Here is a 16,881-nt window from a genome sequence, read left to right as displayed (position 1 = left end):
ACTGTGGGCTTAGGAGTCGTGAGTCGGGGGCCTGCCTCTGCGCCTCCCTACCCCCATGACATCTCCAGACCTCAGCTCCCTGTCATGCAGGGATCACCCCAGGAAGGCTGACTCTAAGCTGCTCAGCATGAGGGGAAGTGCCAGAACCCTGACCCTCTCAAGAAAGGCCTTTGGGTCCATAATAATGAATTAGGAAAACCAGCATCACTTAACAAAGGGCGTGCCTTCACACCGGCAGAACCAGGGATCGGTAAGGTTCCACTTTGTTTAATGCAAACATCAGAGAGCTTACAATTCATCCTCAAACACAAGCAAAGAAAAAGTATAGGGGATCCTGCTATCGGTCTCCACTGTTTCTTAGAGAACTGGGACTAACCCCCAAGCAGCCAAGACAGTGGGCCTGGTGCCACTCTCTGGGTGACACTTAGGGTGCCCTGCCTCCATCGTTCAGGAGCTCAGAGTTGTTATAAACACTGAGTCCCCCATCTCTCCCCCAGTTAAACTGACAGCAATTAGATATGGTCAGTATTCTAGCATACTTGCTACCTCCATTACCACCTGGGATGGGCCCAAGCCAGTCAATACAGCTTCCAGGTGGACACAGCTACGAGAGCTCCCAAGAATCAGCAAGCATCAATGCCCTGCCCCAGGCCCCAGGATGGGAGCTCTGCAAATGGATGGCTGAGTGACTTTCAATGCCCCAGTCACCAGCGCAGAGCTGGGTACTGGGCTCCAGGCTCAATGCAGGGGCACTAAGACAGACAAGGAAGGGCACGATGGGTCTCTCTTAACCCAAGTCAGTGGTACCGAGCAAACGGATCCACAGAGAGCGCTGACTCTTATCACCGACAGGATTTCAGGGTCTTCACCAGAAGATGCGCCTTGCTGCAGAGCCAAGGTGGCCCACCGGGGGCACTGCACCCAGCCACGCCGAGGATGCCACAGGCCACATGGCTCCCTTCCTAGTCACCACTGTGACTGTGACTTCTCTATAAACGGCCAAACTTCTCGGTGGCCGGGAGAGCCTCTTATCACGCACAAGTGCTGCCTTGTGTCTTTCTCTGAAGTGCCTGCAAATGGTGGTGAGCGGCCCTCCTAACGTGATGAGTGCTGCCCTGATCCCTCCTGACTCCGGGGCCCTGATGTCACCCTCTTTAGGTGACAGCAGGCTACCAATGCAAAAGTCCTTCAGAGTGGCCTCCAGCCCAGCACCGGTCAGGGCTGGGGACATTAGTCCACGAGGGCAGGCCAGGGAGGTGCTGGAAACAGGCTGAGCTCACCAGCACTGCCTCCATGGCTCACTTCCAGCCGTCTTCTCAATGTTCCTCACCCCTGGCCACACACGATCTGGCCGGCCTGGCATGAGCCCCCCTGGCATGGGCATGATGCGGGGCCCATGACACACTCTCCATAACATGAACACACGAGGGAGGCACACGCAGTCTGACCTGCAGGGTCTGTTCTGATGTCAACTGTCTCCCTAAAGTCAGAGTTGTCTTGTCCCAGTCTGGTGGATGTAAAAGAGTCCACACACAGCCGTCCTGTAGCATGTGAAGAAGACTCACATGAGGCTTCCAGAAGCGCTTTCTAACACTGCAAACTCATCCATAAATGGGGAGAGGCGCTCTAGACTCTAGCTCAGCCTGACAGCAGCACCCAGGGGAGATCAGGATCACATGTGGCCAGACGAAAAGTTCCAGGAAGACAGCCTGGCTCCAGCCCACCACAGACATAACCCTCCAGTCTGGGTGCCCCCAGGCCCCCAAGCAATCTCCATCACAGGCAGGCCAGCGGATGACCAGAGTGTGCTCAGGTCACATGAGTGCCCACACCAAAACCATGCCCCTTCCCCTCCTCCCACAGACATCTTCAAGCAGACAGTGGGCATATTTCAGGCTCTGACGCTCATTCTGTCATGTGTAGCTCCTGCTACCAAAATAAGAACACACATGGGAGCGGGGTGGGGAATCCTCCGCGGCCCCAGTATGAAACTCAATGCCGCAGAATAAGTGATTCCTGAAACTAATCACGTCAGACTGGAGACCACTTCGATGCCCTGGCATCATAGGGGAATTGGGCCTGAGAGCCACAGCTTCCTACACATACATCCAGGAGATTCCTACACATCCAGGCGGGGATACTGTGACATGCAAGTTTGCACTTCAGTAAATGAAAAGTCAGGGAGCCCAGCAGCGTAAGGGCTGGAGGTGGAAAGAGGAATGGAGATAAAACTCCCCTGGGTGTGGTATGTGTGCCCGCACTGTCTCCTGGCGCTCACCAGTACACTCCTCGCGGCCAGGCCCCTGCCCACAGCCTTTCCAGAAACCCACCTGGTGAGTCAATGCAGCGTGGAGGGGACCACAGGGCCCTGGGTTCACACTCCTGCCCATCCTCTGGCCCTCCCTCTGCTCAGTCTCCCCTTCCCCAGCTTGATAAGGCCTGGGAGCAGGGTGGCCTAGGGAGGCATCAACCCTGGGCACCCGAGGCTGGCCCTGGCTTTCAGTGGGGCCAGCCTCGGATTTGGGCAGCAAGCCTCTTGGGGGGCCCAGTGGCAGGGTGGGCACACGAGCCAGACTCACAAACACCCAGAGCTATGTCTGGGAAACTGAGGACGACAAGAAGCCAATGACATCGAAGGAGCGGTGTGGCAGCCATGGGTCCAGATGAAACAAGGAGCTGGGTCTCTGGCGGCGGCCCCGTGTGCCCACGGCCTGCCCAGCGGAGCGGGGCCTTGCATCCTCTGCTCCTCAGATCCGGGGCGGCTCAGGGGCCGGCGGCTCCGCGGATTGCGTCTGCAGGGCCGAGTATTTCACTAGGGACATGAGATGCCCGTCAGGAGGGAGCCACATGAAGACAGAGAGAGACAACCACATCCTTCCCTGGGCACAGAAACCTGGCTCCCTGCCTGTCTGTCCTGGATGATTGGCCTGTGGCAGCTGCTGTACCCCCCGAGAGAAGGAAGGAGTGGAGGGACCCTGTGACCACCTGGGCCTCCATTTCCTCACCTGTGAACTGGCAATATGCAGGAGACCTGGGTTCGATTCCTGGGTCAGGAAGATCCCCTGGAGAAGGGAATGGCTACCCACTCCAGTATTTTGGCCTGGAGAAACCCATGGACAGAGGAGCCTGGCAGGCTACAGTCCATGGGGTCACAAGAGTCAGACATGACTTAGTGACTAAACCACCACCCACCCAAACTGGGAATGGTTCTACTGGAGCAACTGGGACAAGTTTCTTATTCTTTTTTTTTTTTTTTTTTTTTTGCAGAATCTTAGTTCCCTGACCGGGATTGAACTTGGGCCCTCAGCAGTGAAAGCACAGAGTCCTAACCACTGGACAGCTGGGGAACTTCGAAGGGAGGAATCTTTTAAAGAATTTTTTTTTATGTTCTTTACTGAATCTATTCCAATATTTCTTCTGTTTTATATTCTTTTTATTGGCCTTGAGGCACAAGGGATCTTAGTTCTCCGACCAGGGATTGAAACTGCACCCTTTCCATTGGAAGTACAGAGTCTCAACCATTGGACCCCCAGGGAAGTCCCTGGGAGGAGTATTTTAAATAAAGCATGTAACACAGCACCTGGTACATGGCGATACTCACATGATGGTAGCCAAGAGTTTAAAAGAACGACTACAGTGACTGCTACTGTGGAGTCCATCTTCCCATGTTTGAAATTCTGGGCTATTGCATCCAGACAGTGCAGCGCTGCCACAGACCATTCTAAGCCACCGCATGGAGCCCTGCCCATCACATCCCCAGGGGCACCCCTCTGCCCACCAGGCAGCCACCTTGGCACCCATCCCAGGACAGACACACCCCAGCTCCTGTATTTCACACCCACCCTGACCTGCAAGCCCCCGGGCCTTGGGTGATGGAAAGTGGCCTGCCCCCTTCTCCACAAAGCCTTTCCTGACCGTCTTGCTGGCATTCTGGGGCCACAGGTTGCATCTGCCTTGAGTGGTTGGCCACCCTGGGCCAGAAGCCTGATGCCACACAGCTTGTCATGCTGGCGTTCTGATACCTAGGAGTGCTTGTTGAACACAGAACAGAGTGGGGGAAAGCAGGGGCTCCCATTATGGGGGTCTGTGTTTTTTTTATAAGTTCTTTGTTGCCTTTGGCAGTTTTCAAATGGAAAGGGCCTGGGACTCCATCTAGAGATTTCCCACAAGCTTCTGTGGGCATTTGGCTGGGAGTGTGTGTGTTTTCACTCACAGGGTGTCCCTCAGTGTGCAGACGGCCCTGACTGCAGTCCTGGCGTGCCCAGTGTCAGGAGGCTGGAGTCTGGTTGGGGAGAGCAGAGTGCTGGGCCCCTGACTTCTGTAGCCCATCTTTCTGGCTGGAAGTTTTAGGAACGGAGACCTCTGAGCCCCTGCTTTCCCAGCACAGCTCTGCTCGGTGCTGGCCCAGCCATTAGGAGGCCTTCAGCAATGGAAAGTGACTAGAAGTCCTCACCTTGGGGCTCTTCACATACGACGGCCTCCAGGTTCTCCCCCTTCACGTAGTCTGCGTTGAGACCCTCTGCAAAAGGCCAAGGGTGGAGTTGGTGATTGACACAGAAGCAAAGGGTCCCTGGCTATGATGGACAACTCCTGACCAAGCCCTCCATTATGGCGAAAAAAACCCAAGCCCCTTAATGAACTCAGACTCCCGAACCCTGTGCCACCCACACGTGCTGCCTTGGCCAGGGGTTCTCAGCTGGACGGGTTCCTGCAGACAGCGGGAAGAAGTCCGTCCTTGCTGCAGTGTGGAGAGCCAGGTCCTGCTGACAGCTGTTCTGGTCTAGTCAGTTTGGGGGCTTTCTCCTCACCTAACGTCCAAATACAGTTTGGGGACTCTATGAAGCTGAGTACATCCCATGTCTGCTGCTGCTGCTGCTGCTGCTTGGGGAGACTCAAGAGTCCATGTCTTATCTCCAGAAACCTCATCAGAGCCCTGGGCCTATGGGAAAATTGGGCCATGGTTCTCACGAACCCACTGAGCAGGCGCCAGTGTGAGTCACTCCACCATCCTGGGCTGCACTCAGGTTCCTGCCTGCCCTGGGCCTTGCCGGGCTCAAGATGGACACCAGGCGGGCCCAGGAAAGATGGACGTGTGGCTAGTTAGCAGGTGTGGTCAGCGCTCACTTGGGCCAGCAAGGCACACGGAGGGGCGCCCTGGGCCTCCCGACTGGGTGCTCAGATGCCAAGCTGGCATGTGCCTCACTGTCTTCTTCCCATGGGCAGTGCTCTGGTTGCTCCTCAGGGATGACTGCCGGTGGGCATCTGAGTCCTAGAGAGGACCTCCACCCCAGCCCCAGCACCTCTGAGACACAGCCATGCCCAAATGCCCACGTGTATCAGGGAAAAGGAAAGATGGTTGTGAGTGCCAGGGAACAGGATGGGGTGGAGCGAGGTGAGGAGACAAGAGCAGCATGGAGGGGAGGGAGGAGGGTGGTGGGTGATGAAGGGCAGACACCAAAGCAGAAGGGGACAATGAGTAAGTCAGAGCACGTCGTTACCTTGACCTTCTGCTGCATCTGAAGGCAAGACACAAAACTTAGGACCCTGGAGCAAAAACTCAGTCCCTGGCAACAAGCCAGGCGGGCTTTCCGCGCAACACACTGACCCTTGGCGCTGGAGGGCAGAGACAGGGGAAGCAGAGGGTCCCCAAGGCCAGGACCCGTTTGGTGGCTGGAGAGACTGCAAGGCCCCGAGCACCAAGGCAGGGTCAGGCCCTCCTAGCAGTCATGTGCTGTTCCCCGGGGCATCCCCGTGCACCGGGTGCAGAGTGGCTTTTGCTTGGCCTTCTCCGACTTACTTCCCTGTGTGAGTGGCTGAGGCTTAACAGAAAGGGTGGGGATGGGAGATGCTAAGTAATGGCTTCTCAGGGGATTGACCCCCACACACATCCACAGGGCTCCTCCTGATGCTACCCCAACACAGAGGCCAGGGACACTTCAGTGGATGAAACACACACATAGGCACCCATAGGTGTCGACAGTTCAGAGTGATGGGATGCGGTGGTGACACAGAAACCAGCAAGCCCTCATCCCACGCCATGGGCTGCACAGTGGGTCAGCAGAGGGTGCTGTGGCAGCAGGCAAGACAGACATCCTCCCACAGGCTGGAGGGCAGGAAGGCGGCCCGGGAGGGTGTCCCAGGCCCAAAGGATGAAAGCTGCTAGGGGAGGAGAGGGCATGTTGGACAGGGTGCTGGAGAGAGCGGTGCATCCTCAGGGAAGTCAGTGCAGCTGTGCAGAAAGGCTTCTGGGGACACGGACCACAGGGAGAGAGCAGAAGGGATGTGGATGGAACCATACCAAGAAGGGCTTTGAATGTCAAGCTCAGGGGCTGGGTCAGAGGCACATGGGAGGTCCAGGGGGAGCAGTCCCTGCACACTTGAAACAGGGCCCGTGGGCTGTTCAGAGCAGAGAGAAGTGGCAGGGAGCCCAGGGCAGGCGGGGGGAGGAGCTGATGGAACTGCCCAGATGTAGGACAAGGAGACTTGGCAATGGAGCAGAGCACAAGCCCCAGGAACAGGGACCCCTCTGATGTTACATCGGGGGGACAGAAGGACCCAGGAGGGCCGGAGGGATTCATAAGGGGAGGCATGGACACAGGAGCAGATACAACTTACAGCTTTGGAAGAAGATGTTGCTAGCACAGGGGACAGACACAGAAGCAAGAGGGGGCCTTTTTCAGATGTGGAGGATGCTCTGAACTCGGTTTCCTTCAAAGGAAACCGGGGCTGATGATGGTACCCGCAGGAGGGTGTGGTTTCAGCCACGACAAAGACATCACTGACAGACTGAAAGGAAAGGACTGGGGGGCCAGCCCTCAGATCAAGTGGGAGGCTGGGAGAGGCCCACAGGTTCCGTGAGCTTCCTGGGAGCCCCTGTCAGCCCTCCAAGTATGCTGGCTTCCCTGGGCCAGGACCCCCAGCACGTGGCCCAGCAACACCCTAACCCCTAGAGCCCCCCCCCCCGGCCTGAGAGGTCACATCTACGTCCTGCCACCTCAGTATCACAGGTTTATTGTCCCCCAAATGCTGTACAGTTCACTGATTTCTGTGTACCAAAGCCTTCATATTCTCAAATTTTATTGGGTTTTGACTGCTAATCCAACTAGCAGAAACTTGCACCTCTTTGTTTTAGGAAACAAGTGGGAAAATAATGTACTTTCACCTGAGTGCCTCTGCAGAGACAGACACAATCTAGACATCTATTCAGTTTGGAAATCAACCTCTCTCATCCTCCCTGTTGCTACCTACCAGCACTCTTTCCTTCTGGATTTATCGCTTTCCATGTGCACTGAGTTCCTTCAACAGTCCCTTCAGCCGCTATCTCATCTACAAACTGAAGGTACCCGCCATGATGCCCCGTCAGGAGGTGGTGGTGCTTGGGGCAGTGATCCAGGCTGAGCAGGGTCAGGCACTGGTGAGCATGGGAAGCCATTCTGACTCTGACTGCAGGCCCAGCTTTTACTTCTTCTCTTATCCAACATGCAATTTCAAGTCTCCAAGCCACCCAGTGGCCCCTGAGCCATCTGGCCAAACTCTGCTGTGGGCATGTCTTTGATGAACCATGGATTGCACTCATCTCACTGTTAGAGTTACAATGCTGAACTGGGGTGAATTGTGGCCCCCAAAGCCTCTGTCCATGTCCTCATCCCTGGAACCTGTGGATGTGACCTTATTTGGGAAAAGGGTCTTTGCAGATGTGACTAAGTTAAGGATCTCAAGATGAGATCACCCTGGATTTAGGGTGCGGCCCACAGCCAATGACGAGTACCCTTTTAAGAGACAGAAGATGACACAGAGAGATTGGAGTGATGTGGCCATAAGCCAAAGGATGCTTGGGGTTACCAAAAGCTGGGAGAGGAAGAAAGGATCTCCCCCTACAGCCTTCAGATGGAACCAGTGCTGTTGCCATCTTGATCTTGAACTTCTGACCTCCAGACCATGAGACAATAGGTTTGTTGTTTTAAGCTGCTTGTTTGCTTTTGAGCTGGGACAAGTGATAGCTCTAAGGCCAACCCCACCTGCAGTTCTGTACTCCTTCTGACTGTTCACACCACTCTACACAACCAAGCCCTGGAGCTATAGCAGGGCAGCCATGAACAGCTGTGCAGGTTGTGCACTGAGACACGTGCTGTCCCTGGGGTACTCCCGTGCACAGCCTGCAGAGCTGTATGCCGTGGCCCCAGTCACGGACATTGTATAAGAGTAGAAGCACCAAATGTCATGGCCAGATGGAAAATCAGGCTGGAGACATTGGCAATAGCTACACGCAAAGCATTCTAGGACCCAAGTCCATTTCCTGGGAAGCTCAGCTCCAGGCTAGAATTAAGGGCAGAGGCCCAGAGCAAGGGCAGGGGAAACTTCACAGGAGATGGTCCTGAGCCACAGGAAAGAGGGAAACTATGGATGAGTCAGGTTCCCTTACTTGAACTAAAGATTTCCCATCTTCAACCAGAGACACAGTCTGCACACAGCAATACATCAACACCGTGCTTGTAAAACAACTGAGTGTGGTCTTGTTCGCCTTCAATGGCATCCCTGTGTGGATCCCTTAACACAGGGTGCCTGTAGGCGGGCTTCTGACACAGATTCCATCTGTAACTATTCCATTCACACACCATGGACAGACTCACGCTACAACCTAGAATGACAGCCACCAATATGACAAAACTCTTCCTCTTGCATTCCTATTCCTTTCAAATAATTCAGAATTCCATGTATTTTAAGATTCTGTGGCTCACAGGGGAGGAGCAGGGGCACCTGGGCAGCAGCCAGGGGCTCCTTGGGATCCGAGAGGGAGAGAAGGGTCGCCAGGGTGAGGAGTGGGCTGGCAGGCCCAACAATGCTGCCTGCTGGGACTCAGAGGTCTGGGGGACATCTGCCTCCTGTCGCCAAAGGCCCCATGTCCCCTTGGGCAAGATCCGAAGCCACATAGAAATCCAGAGGCTCTTTCCTGTTCTACGAGAAGCCTGGTGGTCACCCTTGGAAGACCGAGGTCATTGGGCCCACCCCAATCCTCTCTTCCAGGCTGGTTTATACTTCAGTTCAGCCTAGGTCTGTCTCCAAGGGCTTTAAAAAGTGCAGCCCCACCTCCACCTCACCCCGGGGAAGTCTGCTGAATCTCAGCTTGCTCAGAGTGCTGCCCTCTCCTCCTCCAAAGCCCTGGCCCTCTGTTCATCTTCTGCTGTGGGCGGGCATGGCCGCAGGTGGGTCCACTTACGCTGTATGCTGAAGCAGAACTTCTTCTGCTGGTAGGAGATGTAACTGGATACAGCACCGATCAGCGCCATGGCCAGAGCACTGGCCACACCGGCGATGGTGCCAGTCTCTGCCGACATTCCTGGGCAGAGGGTGGGTGGGGAGGCACGGAGAGAGGTGGCCGTCAAAGGAAGGTCAGGAAGGCTGCCCAGAGACCCAAGCAGCCAGCAGTGTCCCCCTGTGGTTTCCACAAAAACCTCAGGATTCCCAACTCACCAGAGTCAGAGTTGTCCCCGCCACCATACTGGCCACCACCTGCATAAAGGACAAAAGCAGTCAGTGTCCCCTGTGACCACCAGCTCAGGGTCGGGAGTGACAGCCCCTTCCTGACTCGCTGAGACCCCTCTTCATCTCTGCCCCAGGGGGCTTCACCCTGACTACAGCAAGACCTGCTTCCTTATGCCTGCCACCTGCCCAAGCTGAGGGGGAGCTTTTTATTTTTGAAACGAGTGACCGTGCACTGAGAGCATGTAGTATCCTGACTCTTTACATGCAGCACTGCCATACACAGGGGCAGGTGCCCCCTGCAACCATCCACAACACCCCACAGAGTGAAGGTGCGCAGGTGAGGAATCTGCCAGCAGGTGGCAGAGCTGAGCTCACGTGGGGCAAGCCTGACTCTAAATGCCAACACTGTGGGTCCTGTGCACCTAGTGCCTCGGGTAACATACATTTACTGTTTTTCTAATTCCAGAATCACGGCTATGTAAAAGTTTGTTTTAAAAAAGGATGAAAGACTAGTATAAAAACAATTCATCATCCTACTATTCAAAGAGATTTATGGTTAATATTTCAATTTCCTTTCCTCTTGTGCTTAGCCCTTTTACATGCTTTTCTTCAAATTCAGATGCCTCTACTCTGGTAACTTAGGTACACAGGATTAAGTGATAATCAAGAGCTTTTTAAGGCCATCTACTTCTAGCTTGGCATATAGTGTGAGTTGTTTGTGGAACACAAAACAATGCAAGCTGACAATCCCTTCTCTAGGATTTTGAAATTCAAAAAGCTCTGAAATATCACAGAGATGGAGAACAGATTAGTGGTTGACAGGGGTTAGGGAGAGCGAAGAGTGAGGCAGTTGGCTCTGATTAAAACAGAAAAATGGGAAGGACCTTTGCAGTGACAGCACTGTTCTCTTGATTGCAGTGGTGGCCACAAAAACTTAGACGTGGTTGAATTTCAGAGAACATACACACACACCAGCACACATACAGCCCAGACAGCAGCTCCCTGACAAGCAAGGGATACCATTTAGGACATTTAATTAGCCCTGAGCGCTCTTTCCTGGGTGCCCTATTCATCTCAGAACACAAGCCCATTAATGAAGGGAGACTGTACTCCCAGAGCCCAGGGTTCTTGGGGGAAACTGCTCCCGGATGCCGGAGGCAATGACCTTTGACATTTCCTTCACCAATCAAAGACTCTGGGTGGGGGGCTGTAGGTTCATGAATTGTAACAAATGTACCCCCTGTTTGGGATGTTGCTAATGGAGAGACTGTGGGTGTATGGGGGGTATGGGAACTCTGTACAATGTTCAGTTTTGCTGTGAAACTGCTCTAAAAAATAGTCTATTTTTAAAAATAAGAATCTTGAGGGAGAAAATGAGATTTGCTATGTTCCCACCTGGGGCTGAATCCTTGAGTCAAATGTGTTTCATGGATATCCCTGATTGGATATGAATGAGTATTTACAAAACAAGGAGCACCAGCATTTTCAAAAACAGTATCACTGCTGTTGGAGAAAGCAGACCAGAGAGCAGGACATGAGTCACCCTGTATGTTAACAAGTCAGCAACGAGGTAGCCTGTGAGGGCTTGGAGTCTAGCTGCACTGGCCCATCGCTGCTCCCTCCTTCTGTGCTCAAGGTGGCCATCGTCAAGGGTAGTGGTGAGCCCCCACACGGATGTCCTCTGCTGACGTGTTCACATCACTAGATTTCCAGGTAAAAAGTGAAACTGAAGTCACTCAGTTGTGCCCAACTCTTTGCAACCCAGTGGACTGTAGCCTACCAGGCTCCTCCATCCATGGGATTCTCCGGGCAAGAATACTGGAGTGGGTTGCCATTTGCTTCTCCAGGGGATCTTCCCAGCCCAGGGATCAAACCCAGGTCTCCTTCATTGCAGGCAGATGCTTTACCATCTGAGCCATCAGGGAAGCCCAGGAATGAGCAACTCTATCCACTCTTTCTTTCACCTTGAACTGGAATGAAGCTGAGTGTTCCCCAGTCTCTCTTTCCTTTTTAATTCTTGATCGTAAGAATCTACAACAACTTGTACCTCATGATCTGTATGGCCATGAGCTATGAGGGTGTTACTTGAAAAGAAAACTGGAGGCCCCCTGCCAAACCTGCCTAGAGGGGCATGCAGAGGGAATAGAGGGCTTCCCTTGGATGTCAAAGAGATACAAATGCTCAATTCTGTAGTCTAGGAATTCCTATCTGACCTCAGTTATTGGACAAAAGCATTCTTCTAAGAAGATGACAAGCAAATGGTATTCCCTTCTCAAAAACAAACCCACGTGATCATGTGATCACATCCTGTGGGTGACCTATTGCTCAGATGGGCACGTGGGCTGAGATACTGTGAGGGTAAGGAACAATCGGAAAACAAAACTGCAGTCATTCTAGTTCCTCCCACCACTTCCAGTTCCATGAATCTGAAGTGAACTTGGCCACAAAGGTTTGCCATTGAAGTTAGCCAAGCCAATGTCATGGTTTTCATCCCTGTTTGACTACTGTGCTCTGTTTACTTCCTCTGAGCACAGGCTGAATCCACTTTCTTTACAAAAGGCATACCATGCAAAAAATGCTGTTGGGACAACCAATGACCCACTGGCATAACAGGTTTATCCAAACCAACACTACCCATGGAAATAAGTTTCCAATAAATATAAAATAGATGAAGCACTAGAAGAAAATGTGCAACAACATTTATATTGTCTCGGGGTAGGCAATGACTTTCTAAACCTGGCCCTCAAGCTTGGAGCCTGAAACAGGAAAGATCATACCAAAAGTAAAAACTTCACTATTAAAAGCATAAGAAACAAAAGGGGAAAATGGCTAAACTTCAAAATCAACAAACTTTGTACTTCATAACCTATCATCAAGAAAGGGAAAGACAATCCATGGAATGGAAGAAAACAATGGCAAATTCTATATCTGATAAGGAATGAATATTGAGAATAAAGAAATTCTACAACTCAGTAAAAAGGCAAAGAATTCTGTTTTAAAATGAACAAAGAAAATGAAGACATTTCTCCAGAGAGATATTCAAATAGCCAATAAACACATGAAAAGATGCTCAGCACCATTAGCTACCAGGGAAATGCAATCAAACCCATGGTGAGATACCACTTCACACACATTAGGATGGCTAGAATCTAAAAAAGGTAAATAAGTGTTAGTAAGGATGTGAAGAAAATGGATCTTTCATAGAGTGCTGATGGGAATGTAATATGGTACAGCTGCTGTGGAAAACAGGTTGGTGGTTCCTCCCAAAGGTAAACACAAAGAGTTACCATGAGGCTGGACAATTCCACTTCTAGATGTGTATACCCAAGAAAATTGAAAACACATGACCACACAAAAACTGGTATGCTGATTTCATCATAGCATTAGTTGTAAAAGCAAAAAAACAGAAACAATATAAAGGTTCATCAAGTGATGAATGGGTAAACAACATGTTTTCACAAGGTATAAAAAGGGATTAATAATCCCTAACATAAAAGAAGCCCATACACATAAATGAGTAGAAAATGGGGCAACAGGCATGAACAGGCAATTCACATAATATAGTAAGAGTGTCTAATAAGACAGAGGTGAAATGTTTCATGTCTTGGATTCAAAGAAATGGAAAATTTAAACAAGACAGAATTTTGCACAGGACTTCCCTGGTGGCTCAGACCGTAAAGCGTCTGCCTACAATGCGGGAGATCAGGGTTCAATCCTTAGGTCAGGAAGATCTCCTGGAGAAGGAAATGGCAACCCACTCCAGTATTCTTGCCTGGAAACTCTCATGGATGGAGGAGCCTGGTAGGCTACAGTCCATGGAGTTGTAAAGAGTCAGATACGATTCAGCTATTTCACTTCACTAATCTGCAAAGATGACAAAATTAACATATCCAATAAAGATGAGTATATGAGCAAACAGGAAACTGTTTACTTCTTAGTGGTGGAAATGACAGCTGGTATAATTGTCATGGAAAACCATTTTGTAGTACACTCAAAGAGTTGCATGTTTAAAAATTTACACTTCCGGTGACCCAGCAGTTCAAGTTCTAGGAATTTATCTGACACACAATTATGGTTGTGTGCTTTTGGTGATGAGGATGTTCATCACATTACTGTGTATACTAGTAAAAAGCTGCAGGAAAAACCCCTTCTGCACAAATATAGGTCCTCATTTAAAAAAGTCACAGCAAAACATATTATGCAGTAGTTGACATGATATTTTACAGGACTCCTTAATGACAGAAAAAAATATTCAGGGTATTACTGAATTTAAAAACAAAAAAAGCTGGTTTTAAAAAGATTAATAAATGCTAGTAAAGTAATGCTCAAAACTCTCCAAGCCAGGCTTCAGCAATACATGAACTGTGAACTTCCAGATGTTCAAGCTGGTTTTAGAAAAGGCAGAGGAACCAGAGATCAAATTGCCAACATCTGCTGGATCATCGAAAAAGCAAGAGAGTTCCAGAAAAACATCTACTTCTGCTTTATTGACTATACCAACGCCTTTGACTGTGTGGATCACAATAAACTGTGGAAAATTCTGAAAGAGATGGGAATAGAAGACCACCTGACCTGCCTCGTGAGAAACCTATATGCAGGTCAGGAAACAACAGTTAGAACTGGACATGGAACAACAGACTGGTTCCAAATAGGAAAAGGAGTACGTCAAGGCTGTATATTGTCACCCTGCTTATTTAACTTCTATGCTGAGTACATCATGAGAAAAGCTGGGCTGGGAGAAGCACAAGCTGGAATCAAGATTGCCGGGAGAAATATCAATAACCTCAGATATGCAGATGACACCACCCTTATGGCAGAAAGTGAAGAGGAGCTAAAAGCCTCTTGATGAAAGTGAAAGAGGAGAGTGAAAAAGTTGGCTTAAAGCTCAACATTCAGAAAACGAAGATCATGGCATCCTTTCCCATCACTTCATGGGAAATAGATGGGGAAACTGTGGAAACAGTGGCAGACTTTATTTTGGGGGGCTCCAAAATCACTGCAGATGGTGATTGCAGCCATGAAATTAAAAGACCCTTACTCCTTGGAAGGAAAGTTATGACTAACCTAGATAGCATATTCAAAAGCAGAGACATTACTTTGCCAACAAAGGTCCGTCTAGTCAAGGCTATGGTTTTTCCAGTGGTCATGTATGCATGTGAGAGTTGGACTGTGAAGAAAGCTGAGTGCTGAAGAATTGATGCTTTTGAACTGTGGTGTTGGAGAAGACTCTTGAGAGTCCCTTGGACTGCAAGGAGATCCAACCAGTCCATTCTAAAGGAGATCAGTCCTGAGTGTTCATTGGAAGGACTGATGCTGAAGCTGAGACTCCAGTACTTTGGCCACCTGATGTGAAGGGTTGACTCATTGGAAAAGACTCTGATGCTGGGAGGGACTGGGGGCAGGAGAAGGGGATGACAGAGGATGAGATGGCTGGATGGCATCACCGACTTGATGGACGTGAGTGTGAGTGAACTCCAGGAGTTGGTGATGGACAGGGAGGCCTGGCGTGCTGCAATTTATGGGGTCGCAAAGAGTCGGACATGACTGCGGACTTCCCTAGTGGTCCAGTGGTTAAGAATCCACCTGTCAATTCGTGGGACATGGGTTCAACCCCTGGTCTGGGAAGATTCCACATGCCACATGGCAACTAAGCCTGTGCACTGCAACTACGGAAGCCTGTGCACCACAAGAGAAGCCACAGCAGTGAGAAGCCTGCACACCACAAGTACAGAGTAGCCCCTGCTGGCCGCAACTAGATAAAGGCTGAATGCAGCACTGAAGACCCAGCATAGCCAAAACTAAATAAATAAATAAATAAATTTTAAAAAAGAAGGTACTGTGTACATATACCCCTGAGTATTACTAGTGAGTCTCCATAGATGGGGAAATAATAAATAAGTATTTTTCATATGATTTTTTTAAGATGTTTAAAAACATGCAAGCCTCATGCAAATCCATCCACCTCTACTTGCTTACAACTGGAGGAACAGTTCAAAGAGGCTATTTCACAGGTCACTGATAGGATCTTCATTTTCACGGACAGTATGTTTTGCATCCTCACTTGCCTTCTGAGTTCACAATTTTATATCACAACTACATACCAAAGAGTCTAGATTTGCCTTCTGTTGTACTAGAAAATCCCTGGTACAACATATTTCAAACTGCAATTTACTCTTACTAGGGACAATTCATCCCACCACCACCCCTTTCCCTCTTGGTATCCATACATTTTTCTCTATGTCTCTATCTCTGTTTTGCAAGTAGGATCATCTATACCATTTCTCTACATTCCACATATACGCATTAATATACAATGCGTTTCTCTTTCTGACTTACTTTACTCTGTATAAGTCTCTAGGTCCATCCATGTCTCTACAAATGACCCAATTTTGTTCCCTTTTATGGCTGTTGTTGTTTAGTCATTAAATTGTATCTGACTCTTTGTGACTCCATGGACTACAGCATGCCAGGCTTTCTTGTTCTCCACTGTCTCCTTGGGTTTGCTCAAACTCATGTGCATTGAGTCACTCATGCAATCTAACTGTCTCATCCTCTGCCACCTTCTTCTGCTGCCCTCAATCTTTTCCAGATGAAGGAAAGCATCAGCAGGGTCTTTTCCAATGAGTTGGCTCTTCACATCAAGTAGCCAAAGTATTGGAGCTTCCGCATCAGTCCTTCCAATGAATATTCAGAGTTGATTTCCTTTGGGATTGGTTGGTCTGATCTCAAGAGTCTTCTCCAGCACAGTAATTCAAAACCATCAATTCTTTGGCCTTCAGCCTTCTTTATGGTCCAATTCTGACATCTGTACGTGACTACTGTAAAATGTATAGCTGTGACTATATGAACCTTTGTTGGCAAAGTGATGTCTGTGCTTTTTATGGCTATTTTATGGCTTCAGTTCAGTTCAGTTCAGTTGCTCAGTCGTGTCCGACTCTTTGCGACCCCATGAACCACAGCACGCCAGGCCTCCCTGTCCATCACCAACTCCTGGAGTTCACCCAAACTCATATTCGTCAAGTTAGTGATGCCATCCAGCCATCTCATCCTCTGTCATCCCCTTCTCCTCCTGCCCCCAGTCCCTCCCAGCATCAGAGTCTTTTCCAATGAGTCAACTCTTCGCATCAGGTGGCCAAGATATTGGAGTTTCAGCTTCAGCATCAGTCCTTCCAATGAACACCCACGACTGATCTCCCTTAGAATGGACTGGTTGGATCTCCTTGCAGTCCAAGGGACTCTCAAGAGTCTTCTCCAACACCACAATTCAAAAGCATCAATTCTTCGGTGCTCAGCCTTCTTCACAGTCCAACTCTCACATCCATACATGACCACTGGAAAAACCATAGCCTTGACTAGACGGACCTTTCTTGGCAAAGTAATGTCTCTGCTTTTGAATAT

General features: G+C 50.1%; 1 protein-coding gene across 2 annotated transcripts in view; it reads right to left on the bottom strand.

Annotated features, from left to right (window-relative positions):
* Positions 1-251: 251 nt before the first annotated feature.
* CD99L2 (CD99 molecule like 2) overlaps positions 252-16,881 on the bottom strand; it is a 132,327-nt gene continuing 115,697 nt past the window's right edge. Inside the window, exons 6-10 of one of the 2 annotated variants that reach the window (XM_042242020.1) lie at positions 9,472-9,510; positions 9,218-9,337; positions 5,499-5,516; positions 4,454-4,519; positions 252-2,812 (exon numbers count right to left, since the gene is read on the bottom strand). In XM_042242020.1, coding sequence (XP_042097954.1) covers positions 2,748-2,812; positions 4,454-4,519; positions 5,499-5,516; positions 9,218-9,337; positions 9,472-9,510 — 308 coding nt within the window. In that variant the 3' untranslated portion in view covers positions 252-2,747. The remainder of the gene's footprint in view (positions 2,813-4,453; positions 4,520-5,498; positions 5,517-9,217; positions 9,338-9,471; positions 9,511-16,881) is intronic. The other variant, XM_027963148.2, reaches the window with a different exon arrangement.

This window comes from Ovis aries, chromosome X, assembly GCF_016772045.2.
Source record: "Ovis aries strain OAR_USU_Benz2616 breed Rambouillet chromosome X, ARS-UI_Ramb_v3.0, whole genome shotgun sequence".
NCBI lineage: Eukaryota > Metazoa > Chordata > Mammalia > Artiodactyla > Bovidae > Ovis > Ovis aries.
Note: the sequence above shows the minus strand (reverse complement) of the source record. Positions and strands in the feature narration are given on the sequence as shown.